Source organism: Salvelinus alpinus, chromosome 26, assembly GCF_045679555.1.
Source record: "Salvelinus alpinus chromosome 26, SLU_Salpinus.1, whole genome shotgun sequence".
NCBI classification, from domain to species: Eukaryota; Metazoa; Chordata; class Actinopteri; order Salmoniformes; family Salmonidae; genus Salvelinus; species Salvelinus alpinus.
Genome location: NC_092111.1, coordinates 8,595,300 through 8,618,364, shown reverse-complemented (window position 1 = coordinate 8,618,364; position 23,065 = coordinate 8,595,300). Strand labels below are relative to the sequence as shown.

The 23,065-nt window shown below is 43.3% G+C and overlaps 3 protein-coding genes across 6 annotated transcripts in view; 2 read left to right on the top strand and 1 right to left on the bottom strand.

Annotated features, from left to right (window-relative positions):
- The window catches only part of LOC139554575 (bone morphogenetic protein 8B-like), a 39,117-nt gene extending 17,220 nt beyond the window's left edge, over positions 1-21,897 (bottom strand). Inside the window, exons 1-8 of one of the 4 annotated variants that reach the window (XR_011670860.1) lie at positions 20,290-21,897; positions 18,464-18,656; positions 17,885-18,033; positions 17,439-17,633; positions 17,172-17,251; positions 16,819-16,929; positions 8,764-8,991; positions 395-622 (exon numbers count right to left, since the gene is read on the bottom strand). Coding sequence is in view for 1 of the 4 variants with exons in the window: in XM_071367492.1 (XP_071223593.1) it covers positions 8,842-8,991; positions 16,819-16,929; positions 17,172-17,251; positions 17,439-17,633; positions 17,885-18,033; positions 18,464-18,656; positions 20,290-20,863 (1,452 nt within the window). In the remaining 3 variants the exon portion in view is untranslated. Of the gene's footprint in view, positions 1-394; positions 623-7,283; positions 8,992-16,818; positions 16,930-17,171; positions 17,252-17,438; positions 17,634-17,884; positions 18,034-18,463; positions 18,657-20,289 lie in introns of those variants that run through there. The other 3 variants (XR_011670861.1, XR_011670862.1, XM_071367492.1) reach the window with 3 other exon arrangements.
- On the top strand, positions 3,518-7,337 carry LOC139554572 (uncharacterized). Its single transcript, XM_071367488.1, has 14 exons — positions 3,518-4,118; positions 4,384-4,523; positions 4,630-4,701; positions 4,793-4,876; positions 5,000-5,146; positions 5,236-5,316; positions 5,438-5,587; positions 5,700-5,749; positions 5,871-5,940; positions 6,033-6,119; positions 6,213-6,311; positions 6,434-6,514; positions 6,623-6,727; positions 7,176-7,337. Exons 1-14 carry the CDS (start codon positions 3,953-3,955, stop codon positions 7,335-7,337), a joined length of 1,494 nt encoding a protein of 497 aa, XP_071223589.1. The 5' UTR covers positions 3,518-3,952.
- Positions 11,958-16,055, top strand: LOC139554573 (uncharacterized). Its single transcript, XM_071367489.1, has 14 exons — positions 11,958-12,478; positions 12,744-12,883; positions 12,990-13,061; positions 13,150-13,233; positions 13,357-13,503; positions 13,593-13,673; positions 13,795-13,944; positions 14,057-14,106; positions 14,228-14,297; positions 14,390-14,476; positions 14,570-14,668; positions 14,791-14,871; positions 14,980-15,084; positions 15,533-16,055. The coding sequence occupies exons 1-14, from the start codon at positions 12,313-12,315 to the stop codon at positions 15,692-15,694; spliced, it is 1,494 nt and encodes a 497-aa protein (XP_071223590.1). The 5' UTR covers positions 11,958-12,312; the 3' UTR covers positions 15,695-16,055.
- Positions 21,898-23,065: the final 1,168 nt, after the last annotated feature.

Here is a 23,065-nt window from a genome sequence, read left to right as displayed (position 1 = left end):
ATTTCTAATGACATCAGGCAAAGAAAATGACTTTTGGACATGAATTTCGTAGCTCCCTCTTGAATTGAGCCTTTTTCTCTCTTCATTGTAAGTGAATATATAAAAAGAATATATGTGATTCATCAGACGCTTTTATCCAAAGCGACTTACAATAAAAGCGGCTGTCGTTTATGTATGGGTGGTGATGGGAATCGAACCCACTGCCCTGGCGTTGCAAGCGTCATGCTCTCTAGATTTGAATAGTTTAGTTAATCAAAAGTGAAGTATGGTTATAAGTCCAATGGGTGTTGTTCATATACCACTCTCAGACTCAAAATCAATATATTAGATACATACTATTTATCAGCATATTGACAGATTATTGCTATCAACTGCTGGTTGCACGTTATATTACCCTGTTTGTATCTTTTGGAACAATGGCAATTAAGATGATTAAAATGATGTAGAATAGATAGATGGGCTCCCACTGGTGTCACAGGCATCCACAGGTCTTGACCACCATGTTGCGATGCTTCTTTAGTATCACGTTGTTGTTGTCATCGTAGAAGAGTACAGAGATGGGACTGAGTTTGGTGGGTGCGCAGCACGCTTTGGGAACCTCATCCGGCTTCAGAAGGTGAACCTGCCATTGAAAACGGTAAATCAGACTCATTCATACATGCATTTTCATATAGTCAATGATCATATCCTGTTATAAAAGAGATATGGGTTATTTAAGCAATAAGGCCCAAGGAGGGGTGGTATATTGGCCATATACCACAAACCTCAGGAGGTGCCTTATTGCTATTAGAAAACCTACTCATTCAAGGGTTTTTCTTTATTTTTACTATTTTCTACATTGTTGAATAATAGTGAAGACATCAAAACTATGAAATAACACAAATGGAATCATGTAGTAACCAAAAAAGTGTGAAATTTATCAAAACATATCATATATTTGAGATTCTTCAAATAGCCACCCTTGCCTTGATGACAGCTGTGCACACTCTTGGCATTCTCTCAACCAACTTCACCTGGAATGCTTTTCCAACAGTCTTGAAGGAGTTCCCACATATGCTGAGCACTTGTTGGCTGTTTTTCCTTTACTCTGCGGTCCTACTCATCTCAAAACATCTCAATTTGGTTTAGGTTGGGGGATTGTGGAGGCCAAGTCATCTGATGCAGCACTCCGTCACTCTCCTTCTTGGTAAAATAGGCTGTTTTTCCTTTACTCTGCGGTCCTACTCATCTCAAAACATCTCAATTTGGTTTAGGTTGGGGGATTGTGGAGGCCAAGTCATCTGATGCAACACTCCGTCACTCTCCTTCTTGGTAAAATAGTCCTTACACAGCCTGGAGGTATGTTGGGTCATTGTCCTGTTGAAAAACAAATGAATTCTCCTGAGTGGCACAGTGGTCTAAGGCAAGTAGTGCAGTTAAAGATCCTGGTTGGAGTCCAGGCTCTGTTGCAGCCGGCCGTGACCGGGAGACCCATGGGGCGGCACACAATTGGCCCAGCGTCGTCCTGGTTAGGGGAGGGTTTGGCCGGCAGGGATGTTCTTGTCCATCGCGCTCTACCGACTCCTGTGGCGAGCCGGGCGCAATGCACGCTGACAGGGTTGCCAGGTGTATAGTGTTTCCTCCGACATCATTGGTGCGGCTGGCTTCCGGGTTAAACAGGCGCTTGGCTGGGTTGTGTTTTGGAGGACGCACGGCTCTCAACCTTCACCTCTCCCGAGTCCATACGGGAGTTGCAGCGATGAGACAAGACTGTAACTACCAATTGGATATCATGGAAAAGGTGTAAAAGTAACAAACAATTGGTTTTATATTTTTATAATAACTGATAAAAACAAATGATAGTCCCACTAAGCCCAAACCAGATGGGATTGCATATAGCTGCAGAATGCTGTTGTAGCCATGCTGGTTAAGTGTGAATTCTAAAGAAAATCACAGACAGTGTCAACAGCAAAGCACCCCCACACCATAACACCTCCTCCTCCATGCTTTATGGTAGGAAATACACATGCAGAGATCATCTGTTCACCCACACCGCATCTCACAAAGACATGGCAGTTGGAACCAAAAATCTCAAATTTGAGCATCCAGACCAAAGGACAAATTTATTGTGTTTCCAGGCCCAAGTAATTCTCTTCTTCTTATTGGTGTCCTTTAATAGTGGTTTCTTTGCAGAAATTCAACCATAAAGGCCTGATTCACACAGTCTCCTCTGAACAGTTGATGTTGAGATGTGTCAGTTACTTGAACTCCGTGAAGCATTTATTTGGGCGGCAATATCTGAGGCTGGTAACTCTAATGAACTTATCCTCTGCAGCAGAGGTAACTCTGGGTCTTCCATTGCTGTGGTGGTCCTCATGAGAGCCAGTTTCATCATAGCGCTTGATTGTTTTTGCAACTACACTTGAAATATTCCGTATTAACTGACCTTCATGTCATAAAGTAATGATGGACTGTTGTTTCTCTTTGCTTATTTGAGCTGTTCTTTACATAATATGGACATGGTATTTTACCAAACAGGGCTATCTTCTGTATACCCCCCCACCTTGTCACGACACAATTGATTGAGTCAAACTCATTAAAAAGGAAAGAAATTCCACTTTTAAGAAGGCACACCTTTTAATTGAAATGCATTCCAGGTGATTTTCTCATTAAGGTGGTTGAGAGAATGCCAAGAGTGTGCAAAGCTGTCATCAAGGCAAAGGGTGGCTACTTTGAAGAATCTAAAATATATTTGGATTTGTTTAACACTTTTTTGGTTACTACATGATTCCATATGTGTTATTTCATCGTTTTGATGTCTTCACTATTTTTCTCCAGTGTAGAAAATAGTTAAAATAAAGAAAAACCCTTGAATGAGTAGGTGTTCTAAAACTTTTGACCGGTAGTGTAGAGCCTTCAGCACTTTTTTCCGTGGGCTGTGGCCCCCCTTGTCTGAATTTGGTCAATATGTCCTCCAAAAGACTTTATAGCCCACTGTGGCAAAGACTTTCAGGAGTTAAACAACACCATTTTTTTTTAAATCACCTTGTTTGTCTCATTCTTCCAACATAGCTAGTGACTTTATAAAACACAATATTTGGTATTTGTATTTTATATTATACCAACGATATAGGAAAGCATCTGGTGGCAAAATAGCCAAAATATATAATATAAATGTACACCCATAAAATTCTTAATTCATTCAAGGTTTTTTACAAATATGCCCAATCAATAGAACATTATGTCAGAAAACAATAGTCGAAACCAAATGTCTCTACCATATATGGTTGAAAAGTTGCCGACGATTTACTCTGAGAATTTAACCTCACAACACCAAATATGGAACACTTACAACCAAGTGCGGTGCAGTCTAAACTAGCAATGGTCACAGCAAATGATCGTTATTATTTCATCAACACTGTCAAGTACAAGTATATTAATGTTATAATATTGTAGAGAACAAGTTTAATTCTATGTAATTTCTAATGACATCAGGCAAAGAAAACGACTTTTGGACATGAATTTCGTAGCTCCCTCTTGAATTGAGCCTTTTTCTCTCTACATTGTAAGTGAATATATAAAAAGAATATATGTGATTCATCAGACGCTTTTATCCAAAGCGACTTACAATAAATGCGGCTGTCGTTTATGTATGGGTGGTGATTGGAATCGAACCCACTGCCCTGGCGTTGCAAGCGTCATGCTCTATCAACTGAGCTACGAAGGAGCACAACGTAATGAGAATGATGACAAGCAATTTTAACGGATTCTAAAGGGAATCATAGAATTCCAAACTCTTTTCTATGGCGACACAGTTGGCAATTTTGTAAACAATACTTTTCGAACGTGTGTTGCCAAGAGACATCTAACCGACGTTCTATGGAACGTTTTCTGTGCGAAAACAACTTCAGTTTGCTGCTGACAACAAACTTGATTGGTTTTTGACACCTGAGATAGAACAATCTACTGGAAAATGCCTGGGTGCTTTTCAAAATTGTCGGAGAGAGTGCGTGGACGTCGGCGGCCTACTGCGTCGACAGGTTGTTCAAATTCATTTGTGGCTTGTTTTTCTTGTCCTTTTCTGTTTTGCAGGGTCCGTGATCGTCGACAGGTGAACAGCGACAGCGACAGCAAAGAGGGTATGTGGAGTTTAAAACTCTTATTTTACTGCGTTTAACAATGAAATTATAATTAGCGAAATGTTGTGTATTTCTATAATTCAGACTTGGCAAAAATGCTTGTGCTAGAGATGTTGTAGCTAGCTAGCTTGCTAGCTAACATTAACTTCAGTAACTGTTGCTAAGCGATTGACTTTTGCTACCTAGCTAGCTAGTATTAGTAATCTTGCTACGTTTTATGTCCTAATGTCCTGTTCCTTTTATATTCCAATGTTCCTAATTTTAGAAACAACTGTCCTGGATGAGGTCCAGTTGGATGTGCCATTGGATGATTTGCCAGATGTTCCACAGCTGCCAGACCTCCTTGATGTCCAGAATGCTGCTATCATCCTTGAGGATGTGCCAGATGTGCAGACTATCCTTGAGGTACAATTTTCTGAAAGTTTGGGGTTTTATGTTTGAAAAATATCCCAGATATTCAAGTTGTGTCTCTTTGACATGAAACAAATCTCTTGTCTGCTTTCTGCTTTAGGAGGCCACTGGCAATTGGCAGTTGATTCCGATTAGGTTCAGCCCCCTGTACTGTGGGCCTGTTGTGATCAGGGTAAGAGACCCCCCCCCCCCCCCCCCCACACACAGTCACATCACGGTTACAATGTTTACTGTTTCCAACATGAATATATTGTAATGTGCAGAACAATGCCGGTCCGGTGGTTAAAGCTTGGAGAACTTTCCAGTTCATCAGCCCCATCATCACCTACATGCGTGGGGGATCCCAGGTATGTGTCTTTGTAACTACCTAATCCTAATCTACATTGTCAGTCATTTGATCTTGATGGAAATGTGTCACAGCAATTGCTGAAGTGGTTTTGTTGATGTTGTCTTGTTGTTTATCTCAACAGCAGGTGGTGGTGAGGATGCACCACGTGAGTAGGGTGAGAGGCCTGGAGACTCAACTGGTGTGGGCCATCTCCAAGGAGACAGCCAGGCTTAATCCAGAGGGCATCCACTACTGTGCCACCAAAGTGCAGTCCATCACTTGGATCCAGGTAAGACGTAAATACTACTGAAATAGTATTAGATAAGGCTTTTCTTCACTTATTCCATTTGGCCTTAACATGTATTCTCTCTCTGTCAGCGTGTGGCTGGCAGGGTGACCTACTATGCGTCTCACCTCCGCCACGAGACGTCTGTGGACGTGACGCTTGGCTGCTACCAGGTAAATAAACGATTTCCTATGTATATAGACTAGACATTACTGGGCATTTTTGCATTAGATTTGCTGTGTTTTCTAATAAAAGGTGTGTGGTAAACAGGTGTGTTGTGTGTGTTTTGAGCAGCAGACTGATGTCTCAGTGGTGTACGCCACTCTCCACATGGGGCTGGACGGGCTTCTCTCCTCTTCAGCGTGGTCAGAGGCTGCCTCCTTCTCTACGCCCACCACTCAGCAGTTCACTGACCCAGAGCCTGAGGGCCACAACTGCTATGAGGTCAGACGTTACACACACATACTATTGACTAGGAGCATTACGATCCTTCCATTGACCGATTGTTTGTCATGTCATTGGTCACTGATTTTGAATGCTTGTTTTGTTGTCGTAGGGCTGGGAGGAGGACCTGCTGCCTGAGGAGAGGGAGGTTCCTCTGCTAAAGTGAGTTCCTCTAAATGTCTGTGTAGTCTGGGCTTGTGAGATGCTGAAGGATAGTGGTCATAATGCTGTTATCCCCCATTGACTCTAATGGTTGACATGCTCCATTCCCTCCCTTTCACAGCCTCTACCTTACCACCAAGAGAGTGGAGGACATCGCCTTGAGGCTCGTCTCCCTGCGCCAGGCCTTCACTGTGAGTGGACCCACTTTTCTTTTTCTCTCTGTGACTTCTTGTTCTGTCTCCTAGAGGAAGATGTCTCACCCTAACTCTTCCCTCTTCCCTAGACCCTGCTTGGTTCCACCCTGAGCAGGAACCATCTGTTTGTGGCGGGAAAGGTCCTCCTGGGCGCACTGGTTCAGGCCAACCACATGGTAACTCACTAACTCATTCTCTTTCAAGGGAAAGAGAGCATCCCTGAGGGGATATGTGTTCTGTTCACTAAGATGCTCTTTTCTTTGTCATAGGACGAGGCCAAGTTCCTCCGTACCTATACGGACTTTGTGGACTACCTGAGTGACCCCTCCAAGCGGAATGACATTGAGAGGGAGCTGGCTGAGGCAAAGGTGAGTTCATTAACTCTTTCAAGTCTCACTGAGTTCTTCCACATGCGTGTCTTTTATACATCACAGTAGCTGATCTATATGAAATCATTCCTATTTTCTCCAAATGTGTTTTCTTGTCCTAGATCCATCATGTGAACATGATAGATGTCCTCTTTGAGCTGGTGCTGTTTGGGTTAATGACAGCTCAGAAGTCCCTGATGGTGGTAAGTAGCATCTCACTGGTACATGTTTTGATATCTCTATTAGCAGTTTCACTTAAATTCCTCTTCTCTTCTATTCTCTCCTCTTTTCTCCTCCTTTGTTTCCTTTAGCACCCTGGTGGGTTCGTGGAGCGTCTGTACGCTCTCCTGTACTCCTTCCTGCCCACTGCTGCCAACATGGAGCCAGAGGCTGACAGATACCTGCTGCTGCTCAATGTAAGAGTCAATAGGTTACTTCCTGTTTACTTCCATATTCTTAGTGTACTTCCTTTTTACTTCCTTATTCATGGTTAACCAGGTTCCAATGCCATTTTAGGGGGACTATTTCTAATTGTCTCTCTCCTCTTGATAAGCTAGTAACTCCGAGCCATTTTCTATGTGTTGTGTGGTGTTCTCTTCAGGGCGGGCTGATGGCTCTGCTTGATGACATGTTTGGCCAGCAGCTGGCCTGGTACTTTAACCCAGAGTCTCTGGTCACTGAGCTCTCCAGCCTCCTGGAGTACCACTTGGAGAACCTCATGGCCAGCATGTAGTCCTACTGCAGGGACCATACTCCTTTCTCCTTCTCTCTTTTGAAGGAATTGAGGACTTGAAGTGCTTTGTTGTACCCTGATTAGTTAACACCCATTCATTTAATGTATTCTCTTGTTTTCTCTCCCCACAGGATTCTTGTGACACTTTGCCACCCAACAGGGATCTAGACACCAATGCACTACATTACTTTGCACTGAATTTGACATTTTTAAATAAAACAAGTTGTAGTTCAAAAACATTTTGGTTTCCGTCTTTTCATTTATTTGATTTTATGACCATTTCCTCTTCCTAGAGTTATAATGCTAATATTAGATGAACAATGATGCTGTTTTATCTGCATTTGGAAATAAAAAACAACTTTTAGTTGATTTAAAGATCCTACAGGGCCACACTTTATATGGTTTTGTACTGTGGTTTGTGATACTGTACTATTTAAAAACATGTAGGACTACATACACTGAGTGCACAAAACATTAGGAACATCTTCCTAATATTGAGTTGCACACCCTTTTTCCCTCAGAACAGCCTCAATTCGTCGGGGCATGGACTCTACAAGCTGCCCTAAGCCTTCCACAAGGATGCTGGCCCATGTGTCAAGTTGGCTGGACGTCCTTTGGGTGGTGGACCATTCTTGATACACATGGGAAACTGTTGAGCATGAAAAAAACAGCAGTTTTGCAGTTCTTGTGACACTTAACCCGGTGCGCCTGGCACCTACTACCATACCCCGTTCAAAGGCAGTTAAATCTTTTGTCTTGCCGATTCACCCTCTGAGTGACATACACAATCCACAATCCACATACACAATGACATACACAATCCAGACTTTATAGCCCACTGTGGCAAAGACTAGACTTTCAGGAGTTAAACAACACAATTTTTAAAAATCACCTTGTTTTTCTCATTCTTCCAACATAGCTAGTGACTTTATAAAACACAATATTTGGTATTTGTATTTTATATTATACCAACGATATAGGAAAGCATCTGGTGGCAAAATAGCCAAAAATATATAGGGTGTACACCCATAAAATTCTTAATTCATTCAAGGTTTACAAATATGCCCAATCAATAGAACATTATGTCAGAAAACAATAGTCGAAACCAAATGTCTCTACCATATATGGTTGAAAAGTTACCGACGATTTACTCTGAGAATTGAACCTCACAACACCAAATATGGAACACTTACAACCAAGTGCGGTGCAGTCTAAACTAGCAATGGTCACAGCAAATGATCGTTATTATTTCATCAACACTGTCAAGTACAAGTATATTAATGTTATAATATTGTAGAGAACAAGCTAATGTTTAATTCTATGTAATTTCTAATGACATCAGGCAAAGAAAATGACTTTTGGACATGAATTTCGTAGCTCCCTCTTGAATTGAGCCTTTTTCTCTCTTCATTGTAAGTGAATATATAAAAAGAATATATGTGATTCATCAGACGCTTTTATCCAAAGCGACTTACAATAAAAGCGGCTGTCGTTTATGTATGGGTGGTGATGGGAATCGAACCCACTGCCCTGGCGTTGCAAGCGTCATGCTCTCTAGATTTGAATAGTTTAGTTAATCAAAAGTGAAGTATGGTTATAAGTCCAATGGGTGTTGTTCATATACCACTCTCAGACTCAAAATCAATATATTAGATACATACTATTTATCAGCATATTGACAGATTATTGCTATCAACTGCTGGTTGCACGTTATATTACCCTGTTTGTATCTTTTGGAACAATGGCAATTAAGATGATTAAAATGATGTAGAATAGATAGATGGGCTCCCACTGGTGTCACAGGCATCCACAGGTCTTGACCACCATGTTGCGATGCTTCTTTAGTATCACGTTGTTGTTGTCATCGTAGAAGAGTACAGAGATGGGACTGAGTTTGGTGGGTGCGCAGCACGCTTTGGGAACCTCATCCGGCTTCAGAAGGTGAACCTGCCATTGAAAACGGTAAATCAGACTCATTCATACATGCATTTTCATATAGTCAATGATCATATCCTGTTATAAAAGAGATATGGGTTATTTAAGCAATAAGGCCCAAGGAGGGGTGGTATATTGGCCATATACCACAAACCTCAGGAGGTGCCTTATTGCTATTAGAAAACCTACTCATTCAAGGGTTTTTCTTTATTTTTACTATTTTCTACATTGTTGAATAATAGTGAAGACATCAAAACTATGAAATAACACAAATGGAATCATGTAGTAACCAAAAAAGTGTGAAATTTATCAAAACATATCATATATTTGAGATTCTTCAAATAGCCACCCTTGCCTTGATGACAGCTGTGCACACTCTTGGCATTCTCTCAACCAACTTCACCTGGAATGCTTTTCCAACAGTCTTGAAGGAGTTCCCACATATGCTGAGCACTTGTTGGCTGTTTTTCCTTTACTCTGCGGTCCTACTCATCTCAAAACATCTCAATTTGGTTTAGGTTGGGGGATTGTGGAGGCCAAGTCATCTGATGCAGCACTCCGTCACTCTCCTTCTTGGTAAAATAGGCTGTTTTTCCTTTACTCTGCGGTCCTACTCATCTCAAAACATCTCAATTTGGTTTAGGTTGGGGGATTGTGGAGGCCAAGTCATCTGATGCAACACTCCGTCACTCTCCTTCTTGGTAAAATAGTCCTTACACAGCCTGGAGGTATGTTGGGTCATTGTCCTGTTGAAAAACAAATGAATTCTCCTGAGTGGCACAGTGGTCTAAGGCAAGTAGTGCAGTTAAAGATCCTGGTTGGAGTCCAGGCTCTGTTGCAGCCGGCCGTGACCGGGAGACCCATGGGGCGGCACACAATTGGCCCAGCGTCGTCCTGGTTAGGGGAGGGTTTGGCCGGCAGGGATGTTCTTGTCCATCGCGCTCTACCGACTCCTGTGGCGAGCCGGGCGCAATGCACGCTGACAGGGTTGCCAGGTGTATAGTGTTTCCTCCGAATCATTGGTGCGGCTGGCTTCCGGGTTAAACAGGCGCTTGGCTGGGTTGTGTTTTGGAGGACGCACGGCTCTCAACCTTCACCTCTCCCGAGTCCATACGGGAGTTGCAGCGATGAGACAAGACTGTAACTACCAATTGGATATCATGGAAAAGGTGTAAAAGTAACAAACAATTGGTTTTATATTTTTATAATAACTGATAAAAACAAATGATAGTCCCACTAAGCCCAAACCAGATGGGATTGCATATAGCTGCAGAATGCTGTTGTAGCCATGCTGGTTAAGTGTGAATTCTAAAGAAAATCACAGACAGTGTCAACAGCAAAGCACCCCCACACCATAACACCTCCTCCTCCATGCTTTATGGTAGGAAATACACATGCAGAGATCATCTGTTCACCCACACCGCATCTCACAAAGACATGGCAGTTGGAACCAAAAATCTCAAATTTGAGCATCCAGACCAAAGGACAAATTTATTGTGTTTCCAGGCCCAAGTAATTCTCTTCTTCTTATTGGTGTCCTTTAATAGTGGTTTCTTTGCAGAAATTCAACCATAAAGGCCTGATTCACACAGTCTCCTCTGAACAGTTGATGTTGAGATGTGTCAGTTACTTGAACTCCGTGAAGCATTTATTTGGGCGGCAATATCTGAGGCTGGTAACTCTAATGAACTTATCCTCTGCAGCAGAGGTAACTCTGGGTCTTCCATTGCTGTGGTGGTCCTCATGAGAGCCAGTTTCATCATAGCGCTTGATTGTTTTTGCAACTACACTTGAAATATTCCGTATTAACTGACCTTCATGTCATAAAGTAATGATGGACTGTTGTTTCTCTTTGCTTATTTGAGCTGTTCTTTACATAATATGGACATGGTATTTTACCAAACAGGGCTATCTTCTGTATACCCCCCCACCTTGTCACGACACAATTGATTGAGTCAAACTCATTAAAAAGGAAAGAAATTCCACTTTTAAGAAGGCACACCTTTTAATTGAAATGCATATTATTTTCTCATTAAGGTGGTTGAGAGAATGCCAAGAGTGTGCAAAGCTGTCATCAAGGCAAAGGGTGGCTACTTTGAAGAATCTAAAATATATTTGGATTTGTTTAACACTTTTTTGGTTACTACATGATTCCATATGTGTTATTTCATCGTTTTGATGTCTTCACTATTTTTCTCCAGTGTAGAAAATAGTTAAAATAAAGAAAAACCCTTGAATGAGTAGGTGTTCTAAAACTTTTGACCGGTAGTGTAGAGCCTTCAGCACTTTTTTCCGTGGGCTGTGGCCCCCCTTGTCTGAATTTGGTCAATATGTCCTCCAAAAGACTTTATAGCCCACTGTGGCAAAGACTTTCAGGAGTTAAACAACACCATTTTTTTTAAATCACCTTGTTTGTCTCATTCTTCCAACATAGCTAGTGACTTTATAAAACACAATATTTGGTATTTGTATTTTATATTATACCAACGATATAGGAAAGCATCTGGTGGCAAAATAGCCAAAATATATAATATAAATGTACACCCATAAAATTCTTAATTCATTCAAGGTTTTTTACAAATATGCCCAATCAATAGAACATTATGTCAGAAAACAATAGTCGAAACCAAATGTCTCTACCATATATGGTTGAAAAGTTGCCGACGATTTACTCTGAGAATTTAACCTCACAACACCAAATATGGAACACTTACAACCAAGTGCGGTGCAGTCTAAACTAGCAATGGTCACAGCAATTGATCGTTATTATTTCATCAACACTGTCAAGTACAAGTATATTAATGTTATAATATTGTAGAGAACAAGTTTAATTCTATGTAATTTCTAATGACATCAGGCAAAGAAAACGACTTTTGGACATGAATTTCGTAGCTCCCTCTTGAATTGAGCCTTTTTCTCTCTACATTGTAAGTGAATATATAAAAAGAATATGTGATTCATCAGACGCTTTTATCCAAAGCGACTTACAATAAATGCGGCTGTCGTTTATGTATGGGTGGTGATTGGAATCGAACCCACTGCCCTGGCGTTGCAAGCGTCATGCTCTATCAACTGAGCTACGAAGGAGCACAACGTAATGAGAATGATGACAAGCAATTTTAACGGATTCTAAAGGGAATCATAGAATTCCAAACTCTTTTCTATGGCGACACAGTTGGCAATTTTGTAAACAATACTTTTCGAACGTGTGTTGCCAAGAGACATCTAACCGACGTTCTATGGAACGTTTTCTGTGCGAAAACAACTTCAGTTTGCTGCTGACAACAAACTTGATTGGTTTTTGACACCTGAGATAGAACAATCTACTGGAAAATGCCTGGGTGCTTTTCAAAATTGTCGGAGAGAGTGCGTGGACGTCGGCGGCCTACTGCGTCGACAGGTTGTTCAAATTCATTTGTGGCTTGTTTTTCTTGTCCTTTTCTGTTTTGCAGGGTCCGTGATCGTCGACAGGTGGACAGCGACAGCGACAGCAAAGAGGGTATGTGGAGTTTAAAACTCTTATTTTACTGCGTTTAACAATGAAATTATAATTAGCGAAATGTTGTGTATTTCTATAATTCAGACTTGGCAAAAATGCTTGTGCTAGAGATGTTGTAGCTAGCTAGCTTGCTAGCTAACATTAACTTCAGTAACTGTTGCTAAGCGATTGACTTTTGCTACCTAGCTAGCTAGTATTAGTAATCTTGCTACGTTTTATGTCCTAATGTCCTGTTCCTTTTATATTCCAATGTTCCTAATTTTAGAAACAACTGTCCTGGATGAGGTCCAGTTGGATGTGCCATTGGATGATTTGCCAGATGTTCCACAGCTGCCAGACCTCCTTGATGTCCAGAATGCTGCTATCATCCTTGAGGATGTGCCAGATGTGCAGACTATCCTTGAGGTACAATTTTCTGAAAGTTTGGGGTTTTATGTTTGAAAAATATCCCAGATATTCAAGTTGTGTCTCTTTGACATGAAACAAATCTCTTGTCTGCTTTCTGCTTTAGGAGGCCACTGGCAATTGGCAGTTGATTCCGATTAGGTTCAGCCCCCTGTACTGTGGGCCTGTTGTGATCAGGGTAAGAGACCCCCCCCCCCCCCCCACACACAGTCACATCACGGTTACAATGTTTACTGTTTCCAACATGAATATATTGTAATGTGCAGAACAATGCCGGTCCGGTGGTTAAAGCTTGGAGAACTTTCCAGTTCATCAGCCCCATCATCACCTACATGCGTGGGGGATCCCAGGTATGTGTCTTTGTAACTACCTAATCCTAATCTACATTGTCAGTCATTTGATCTTGATGGAAATGTGTCACAGCAATTGCTGAAGTGGTTTTGTTGATGTTGTCTTGTTGTTTATCTCAACAGCAGGTGGTGGTGAGGATGCACCACGTGAGTAGGGTGAGAGGCCTGGAGACTCAACTGGTGTGGGCCATCTCCAAGGAGACAGCCAGGCTTAATCCAGAGGGCATCCACTACTGTGCCACCAAAGTGCAGTCCATCACTTGGATCCAGGTAAGACGTAAATACTACTGAAATAGTATTAGATAAGGCTTTTCTTCACTTATTCCATTTGGCCTTAACATGTATTCTCTCTCTGTCAGCGTGTGGCTGGCAGGGTGACCTACTATGCGTCTCACCTCCGCCACGAGACGTCTGTGGACGTGACGCTTGGCTGCTACCAGGTAAATAAACGATTTCCTATGTATATAGACTAGACATTACTGGGCATTTTTGCATTAGATTTGCTGTGTTTTCTAATAAAAGGTGTGTGGTAAACAGGTGTGTTGTGTGTGTTTTGAGCAGCAGACTGATGTCTCAGTGGTGTACGCCACTCTCCACATGGGGCTGGACGGGCTTCTCTCCTCTTCAGCGTGGTCAGAGGCTGCCTCCTTCTCTACGCCCACCACTCAGCAGTTCACTGACCCAGAGCCTGAGGGCCACAACTGCTATGAGGTCAGACGTTACACACACATACTATTGACTAGGAGCATTACGATCCTTCCATTGACCGATTGTTTGTCATGTCATTGGTCACTGATTTTGAATGCTTGTTTTGTTGTCGTAGGGCTGGGAGGAGGACCTGCTGCCTGAGGAGAGGGAGGTTCCTCTGCTAAAGTGAGTTCCTCTAAATGTCTGTGTAGTCTGGGCTTGTGAGATGCTGAAGGATAGTGGTCATAATGCTGTTATCCCCCATTGACTCTAATGGTTGACATGCTCCATTCCCTCCCTTTCACAGCCTCTACCTTACCACCAAGAGAGTGGAGGACATCGCCTTGAGGCTCGTCTCCCTGCGCCAGGCCTTCACTGTGAGTGGACCCACTTTTCTTTTTCTCTCTGTGACTTCTTGTTCTGTCTCCTAGAGGAAGATGTCTCACCCTAACTCTTCCCTCTTCCCTAGACCCTGCTTGGTTCCACCCTGAGCAGGAACCATCTGTTTGTGGCGGGAAAGGTCCTCCTGGGCGCACTGGTTCAGGCCAACCACATGGTAACTCACTAACTCATTCTCTTTCAAGGGAAAGAGAGCATCCCTGAGGGGATATGTGTTCTGTTCACTAAGATGCTCTTTTCTTTGTCATAGGACGAGGCCAAGTTCCTCCGTACCTATACGGACTTTGTGGACTACCTGAGTGACCCCTCCAAGCGGAATGACATTGAGAGGGAGCTGGCTGAGGCAAAGGTGAGTTCATTAACTCTTTCAAGTCTCACTGAGTTCTTCCACATGCGTGTCTTTTATACATCACAGTAGCTGATCTATATGAAATCATTCCTATTTTCTCCAAATGTGTTTTCTTGTCCTAGATCCATCATGTGAACATGATAGATGTCCTCTTTGAGCTGGTGCTGTTTGGGTTAATGACAGCTCAGAAGTCCCTGATGGTGGTAAGTAGCATCTCACTGGTACATGTTTTGATATCTCTATTAGCAGTTTCACTTAAATTCCTCTTCTCTTCTATTCTCTCCTCTTTTCTCCTCCTTTGTTTCCTTTAGCACCCTGGTGGGTTCGTGGAGCGTCTGTACGCTCTCCTGTACTCCTTCCTGCCCACTGCTGCCAACATGGAGCCAGAGGCTGACAGATACCTGCTGCTGCTCAATGTAAGAGTCAATAGGTTACTTCCTGTTTACTTCCATATTCTTAGTGTACTTCCTTTTTACTTCCTTATTCATGGTTAACCAGGTTCCAATGCCATTTTAGGGGGACTATTTCTAATTGTCTCTCTCCTCTTGATAAGCTAGTAACTCCGAGCCATTTTCTATGTGTTGTGTGGTGTTCTCTTCAGGGCGGGCTGATGGCTCTGCTTGATGACATGTTTGGCCAGCAGCTGGCCTGGTACTTTAACCCAGAGTCTCTGGTCACTGAGCTCTCCAGCCTCCTGGAGTACCACTTGGAGAACCTCATGGCCAGCATGTAGTCCTACTGCAGGGACCATACTCCTTTCTCCTTCTCTCTTTTGAAGGAATTGAGGACTTGAAGTGCTTTGTTGTACCCTGATTAGTTAACACCCATTCATTTAATGTATTCTCTTGTTTTCTCTCCCCACAGGATTCTTGTGACACTTTGCCACCCAACAGGGATCTAGACACCAATGCACTACATTACTTTGCACTGAATTTGACATTTTTAAATAAAACAAGTTGTAGTTCAAAAACATTTTGGTTTCCGTCTTTTCATTTATTTGATTTTATGACCATTTCCTCTTCCTAGAGTTATAATGCTAATATTAGATGAACAATGATGCTGTTTTATCTGCATTTGGAAATAAAAAACAACTTTTAGTTGATTTAAAGATCCTACAGGGCCACACTTTATATGGTTTTGTACTGTGGTTTGTGATACTGTACTATTTAAAAACATGTAGGACTACATACACTGAGTGCACAAAACATTAGGAACATCTTCCTAATATTGAGTTGCACACCCTTTTTCCCTCAGAACAGCCTCAATTCGTCGGGGCATGGACTCTACAAGCTGCCCTAAGCCTTCCACAAGGATGCTGGCCCATGTGTCAAGTTGGCTGGACGTCCTTTGGGTGGTGGACCATTCTTGATACACATGGGAAACTGTTGAGCATGAAAAAAACAGCAGTTTTGCAGTTCTTGTGACACTTAACCCGGTGCGCCTGGCACCTACTACCATACCCCGTTCAAAGGCAGTTAAATCTTTTGTCTTGCCCATTCACCCTCTGAATGACACACACAATCCATTTCTCAATTCTCTCAAGGTTTTAAAATCTTTCTTTAACTCCCCTTCATCTACACTGATTGAAGTGGATTCAACAAGTGACATCAATAAGGGATCATAACTTTCACTTGGTCAGTCTATGTCATGGAAAGAGCAGGTGTCCTCAATGTTTTGTATTATCAGTGTGTGTAGTAACCTGGTGTAACAGTATAACTTTAAACCGTCCCCTCGCCCCGACTCGGGCGCGAACCAGGGACCTTCTGCACACATCAACAACGGTCGCCCACGAAGCATCGTTACCCATCGCTCCACAAAAGCTGCGGCCCTTGCAGAGCAAGGGGAAACACTACTTCTAGGTTTCAGAGCAAGTGACGTAACTGATTGAAACGCTAACTAGCTAGCCATTTCACATCCGTTACACTGGTACAGTATAAAGTATACCACTAGAGGGGATAATTGCTTCAGTCTTGAATGTTACTTCTCACTATTCCTACTCTACATTAACAGTCTGCCATTGTAGACTCCAGTAATTTGGGTATCTTAGTTTTTTATATTTGCCATTAATGTCTGAACCATTTACCATCTTTCCTACTGAAACCAGTAATGTTAGCGTTCATGTGAGAGAGGGTGTAGTAGTGCATACTGACCACTAGTTGGATCATAGCGTGGTTGGTGGCGTTCATGCAGGAACCCAGAGGGTAGAGGCATTCTCCATCACAGTAGAAGGCAGAGTAACCCGTAGGAGCCAATACCCAGTCCTAATGGAGAGAAACACCATAGAAATCGAATGACAAGATTAGATGAATGACTAGAATAGACTCTTTCTTAGAGAAATACATGATAAAGAATGCAAAGAACATACTCTACAATGCACATCCTACACAAATGCCTTGCTTACCTAAATAATACTAACTGTGTGTTACAGCAAATAAGGTGGTACAATGTTAGCTCATGATTATCTATTCAGTACAATGAATCGTTAAGAGAGACAGAATCTCACCTTCCAGCCTAGATCACTGAAGCTCACATATAATTCATGTCTCTTACAAGCCTGACGCCCACTGTTGACATGGCTGTGATCTGAAAGGGACCAAAAAATATGTTATGAACCAGCAGAGACTGTAATGTACACGTTGGAATTAAAATAAAATTCATAATTAAATGTAAATGCAACTTAAGTAATTTTGTAATTGGGATGAACTATCCCTTTAAACTGTGCATAAAACAAGCTTAACAACAAGACGAAAAACCAGTGTTGTCCCCTGACCTTGTAGGACCTCACCATGTATACTGGGCAAGGGCAGGTCGTATTTGGGCTTCTTCTTATGAGGGTTGGGTTTCACGGCCCGCGGGGGGCGACAGGGGGCCTGGCTGGCCCTGAAGAAGGTCACCATGAAGGGCTGTTTGGAGCGGGGGCCCCTACGACCCACCAAGCCTACCCACCCAGCAGACAGGGACCGGTCTTAGAGAGAAAGAGAACAATCTTGAGGTAAACCAAAACAGCATATCTCCATTTCTATGTATTTACTGAACAATTACAGACACTATATGACATCACAGTGTTACTGCACATGTATCAGTGTTGTATTCTAAGTGAACTTCCCTCCTTATTCAAAGGCATAATAATCAAGAAATCCACTTTGTGGGAAATCACCTCCACATCTGCAGAGCATTTTCTGACCCTGACCATAGTATTAACTCTATGAGGCTCACCATCCTCTGTCTCCACATAGAGCCGGATGCCCAGGTTACTGCGGGGGTGCAGGAGCCATCGGTTGCTGGCCGAGGTCACGTCAAAAGCCAGCCAGCCCTCCTGCCCCGCTGGCACCGACTGCATGTCCAGCAGCACCAGCTCTGGCTCTCTGAGGAACGTCGAGGAGTAGCATGAGACAACAAATCCGGGAGAGATACGCAAAACACATTACATGGCCATGCAGTAGAGAGAGACGGCCACTGAGCTTCAGCTCTCGAGAACCAAGCTTGTACAAGGCGTCCTCACAAGCCACAACGTGGCCAATTAGTTATTTTGCAAGGAGTTCTGTGAGGCCAGAGTGAAAAGCAAAACAAATTCGACATTGCATTTTGCCAAAGCAACAAACAAAAAACATCTGGAACGATAAGCCAAACCATGGTGTATAGAGAGAAGGGAGAGCATGTCAAGAGAGTGAGGGGAATCATAAAAAATGCACTCTCTCTTTCATCCTTTCTAATGCAAAACCCCCAAAGTTGATCATATAAATGTGTCAGAGAGAGAGAGAGCGTTAAATAACCAGCTGATCTAGTGGCAGGAACCTGTGTTTGTTCTCCCGTTGGATCTCGTAGACAGAGATGTGCAGGCTGCGGTTGGCCCTCTGGCCCATGGTCAGGGTCTTGTAAATGCGAAACTCTGCAGCCGTGACTGTCTCCCCCTGGGGGAGGGGCGTCAGGTCAAAACGGAACTCCTTCCAATACGGCCGTGGCTGCAGGAGGTCACGCTCTTGCTCCACTGAGAGAGAAGAGGAGAGGGAGGTCGATGTAATACCAAATAATTTCCCCCACATTTAAACAGCGCAACGCATCATTCACACGTGCTCACATCTACTCTACACATTACTTCCACTCCCCTCAACAAGCCCCGAAAAGACCAAGACAAACAGAGATATACTCATTGTACGATACAGTGTATGATAAAGACATTCCCACATGACACAAGGAGGAGGGAGAAGAGGGGGACGAAAGAGCAATTCACAGAGCAATGAATCTAACATGAAAGTGGTGAATGAGAAGACAGAGGGAGAGAGAAGAGCAACAGAAGTGGGAAGGTGTCGAGGGAGACGGGAGGATGAGTGACTGAGTCAATGGAAATTAGGGGGAAAGAGCGGAGCAGACATGTGGAGCGAGGTGTGCAGGCGATGCCCAGTGAAGGAGGACAGGATGGTGATAATGTAGAGATGGGAGAGAGAGGCGATAGGGAAAGACGGAGAAAGATGGGGAAGGACACGCACACGCTGGTCTCTCGCCACAGTCTCAAGCAAGACTGCGCACACGCACCCACACGCACTCTCGGGAGCCCTGCAGAGCACATTAACAACCACGGTCGGGGCCCTGTAGTGTGCTGTAATTAGAGACACTAAGGGCCTTCAACCGCAGCAGCTGCTCAACATACACACCACTAACTACAGGTTGGGGAGTATTTTTAGAGCGTTCCTCTGCTGCTTCTCCATTTGTGTGTGTGTGTGTATCAGTGGGGCCTGTAATTCCTTACAGCTGTGTCCCCTACGCACTGTCTTGAGCGCGTTGCATGGCCTTGACTGGGTCGGATTGATAGGGTGTGTGTGTGTGTGTGTGTGTGTGTGTGTGTGTGTGTGTGTGTGTGTGTGTGTGTGTGTGTGTGATGGGTGTATTTTTGATTCCAACTGACAGGGGCTATAAATGAGAAACTGTCTAGATTGGTTAGATGTCCTTAAAATGGTGGTTCAAGGCGACACACCAGACATTGTCAAAATAAGATCTAGTGAAACATTAACTGAAATGTATAATTACGGTTTTTGTTATTTTTGTGTAATGTATGATACAGTAATATAAGTTATCATGCATGTCAAAATACTGTAGAAAAACTAAGAAAAACTAGCATATCAAGTGTCGAAGCAATGCAAAATGTGAAGAGAAATAACATGGAATCATGTTTTCCCACGGTAACAAGGTTTTCCATCTTATTTCAGGAGAGATTAGCGGAAGGAAATGACTGGGAAAAGGATGTTTAATTTGTAATGCTGTGTCAGATAAGCATCTGTAGGTCTACTGTCTGGGCTGGTGCAGCACAGGAAAAGTATCTCATGTGATAACAAGACTGTCCCTGAGAGGTGAACTGGTTCAAAACTACATTACATTGCCAGGTTGGCCTCGTTTCTCATTGAACAATCCAACAATATGTCCTTTATTCAGTTACTGGGCTCTTTTGCAAGACATGTAAAGGATCACAGGAGAAGTTTTCGGCCAGATCAGGCCGTGGGGCTTCTATTTGGAAATCCATTGGCTGAACAAACAACTCCCAACTAATTGGATAACGAGTCACAAACAATAGCCAATTAAAACACAGGAATTTTAAATCGCAGGTGTATCAACGGTCAGTAACTCACCCAGGTTGACGAAGCTCATGACCGTATCGGCCTCGCTAACCACTGTCCCCAGCGGCGCAGTGTACGTGTTGAGCGTGGGCAGGGCGGCATGGCTGACGTGGCCCGTCAACCCATCTGCACCGCCGAACCCCAGACCCCCTACCCAATTCCCCATTCCGTTTCCCTCATCCCCCTTGGCCGACACAGCGTGGTACAGGTCCAGCATGAAGAGGGGGGCTGAGGAGGGCGGTCGGAGGGGAGGATGGGGTCTGGGCCGACCCGGTAGACCCAGGATGGACAGGATCTCCCTCTGCATCTCCTTCTTCTCTCGGCTGCTGAGGCGGCGGAAGCTGGAGTGGACGACTCCTTGGGCCTGGTGGCCCCAGAGACAGAGCAGCAAGGGGACGAGGAGGAGAGCCATAGGGAAGAGTGGGAGTTGGAGAAGGCGTCTGTAGGTGTACTTGCTGCTGTTGTCATGGATGTGTCTTCTTCCTGTACAGGGGCAGGCGTGGGTATAGACGCACGTTCTGAAGCCATCCGGTCTGTCCAAGCTCTGTGTGGTTTGAGGGAGATCTTCCAAGGTGTCCATTGCCATAGTGGAAGAAGCTCTACCCGGATCTTTTTCTATTCTCTCTATTTGTAACCTACAAGTCTGGTTGGTTTTTCTTTGTTCTTTTGGCCTTCAGTCCACAAGAGAGCAAATAATATTCTGCAACGCACACCACAGAGGGACTGTTACTGTGTCTCAAACAATTTGCATGTGCCCTGTCTGTCTGTGTACGCCAAACTGTTTGTCTTGCACGTATCCGTCACTGACAAATGCACCTCTGTGATTTGTGATGAGATGTGTTTAGATCAACGGTGGACACTAAGAGATGTTTACTCATTTAATTCCCTCTGTTTATCTGTCGTCTCCTCCCTTCCTCTACTACTTTAAATCTCTCAACCACCGCTTGTCTTTTCTCTTCTACCCTAACACGACTCTACACATGTGATACACACAGACAATAAAATGAAAGGGTAAAATTACAACTTTTTTTATGTGTTTTGATGAAAACAAACAATCTCTTTGAAATCTCTCCCTTTGGAGAAGTACATTTGATTGAGGTTGAAAGTGGATAAATCAAAGGGCAGGTGCTACCAAGATTGGTAGTCAATCAAATTTGAGAGAATCAAATAATCAGACCTGTTTTCCGAAGGATAAGGAAAAAACACCACACCTGTCACGCCTCAACGTTGGCTGGCAGGCAACAACCTGATCCCACGCAAGGAACAAGGAGTCAAATCCTCACAGTGGGGAAATTATCTGTCGACCACCTCTCTTGATCAATAATTCTTTAATCCACAATTGCAGAGTAATTGATTCATTAAAGATCCTTTGTTTGTTAGGTCCACTTGCGTCTTTAACTCCAGATGTTTCCAGATGTCTTCCGCAACCTTTGTGTAGCTTCTACTTAAAATCCTTTGTGCGTTCAGTATTTAAAAAAATATATATATTTTTGATTAGTCTTTTATTCCTCGCTATTGTATCATTCTTTTGAATTCCCCCAAACCACCTGTTCCAAGTGGAGAACAATGCCAGTATGTTTGTCAGCGTACTGTAGTGTGCCCTCTGAGAGTTGACCTCATGTAAGGGTGCTTCGACACTGGTTGAGTTGTCCATCACCAAGAGGGAGTGTCCTATACAGCCTCCTCCCTCTCCCCACATCCTCTCCCAATTCTTCCCCATCCCTCCCTTTGGGATTTTTAAAATCTCCCTCCCTTTTATCTTTTCGTCTTCTCATGACCACTTCCTTTCATGGGAAAGCATTATGGAATCCGTGTGAGTTTGGTGAAAAATACATACACCGAATATATTTCTATGTTTTGAGATTTAGAAAAAGATATTTATCTACATAGAACACATGGATTAGCAGTCGTACCATATCTTTAAACCCAGTACTAACAGCAGGAATGGAGACTGTTGTAGCTTATGGTGTATTGACAAAACGTGTACCCCATAAAATAGTTTGTTTTCGGTATTTATACGTTTTAATATCCTGTCAAACAGATTGCGAGTTGTCTTTACCTCCTTCCAGTTTGACTGCAATCCGGTGTGTGGGCTAGCAAGGGATTTGAGGGGAGAAATGACACAGACTCAAATATAGTAGTGAGGGTCAGTTCAATGCCAGTTTGTGTTTGTTTGACTTCAAAAGCACCCTGGGACTTGCGGCCACTTTGAACAGCAAAAATACTGACAGACCAAACCAAACGCCATATTTTCTAAGGCCAGGGAGTCAGAAGTGCCAGGAATGAGTAATTTCTGTGGTATTTTTGTTTTTCTTTCTCCAGTGTTGAGGGATTTTAGGGCCGGAGAGAGGAATGACGGATGGAGAGGGAAGGGTGACAGAATGCTAGTGAGTCCGTCAGCCTGTTGTCGGAGTAAGGATAGGTGGTGAGGACAGATGGGGATGGTGGGAGAGGATGTGAGTGGGTTTGGATAGTTCCATGTAAACACAGACACACAGCTGCACAGGGAAGACTATAACGACCAAACCCCATCTGCCAAATAAACCAAGGTGATTTTCATTTTCTCTCTCTAACGGAAAGGACGTAATAGCTCCATCTCCTCCTCTAACACACACAAACCAAGTCTTATATTTAGCTACTGTGGAAGCAGAGAATGAGATAGACCTCAGCTACATTTCCCACAATATACTGTAGGATAAAAATCAGCAGAGAAACACACCCATCCATGACCACAGAGAGACCTCCCTCCCTCTCTTGAAGATCCTACTACAGGGCGTGTTCTTATCTC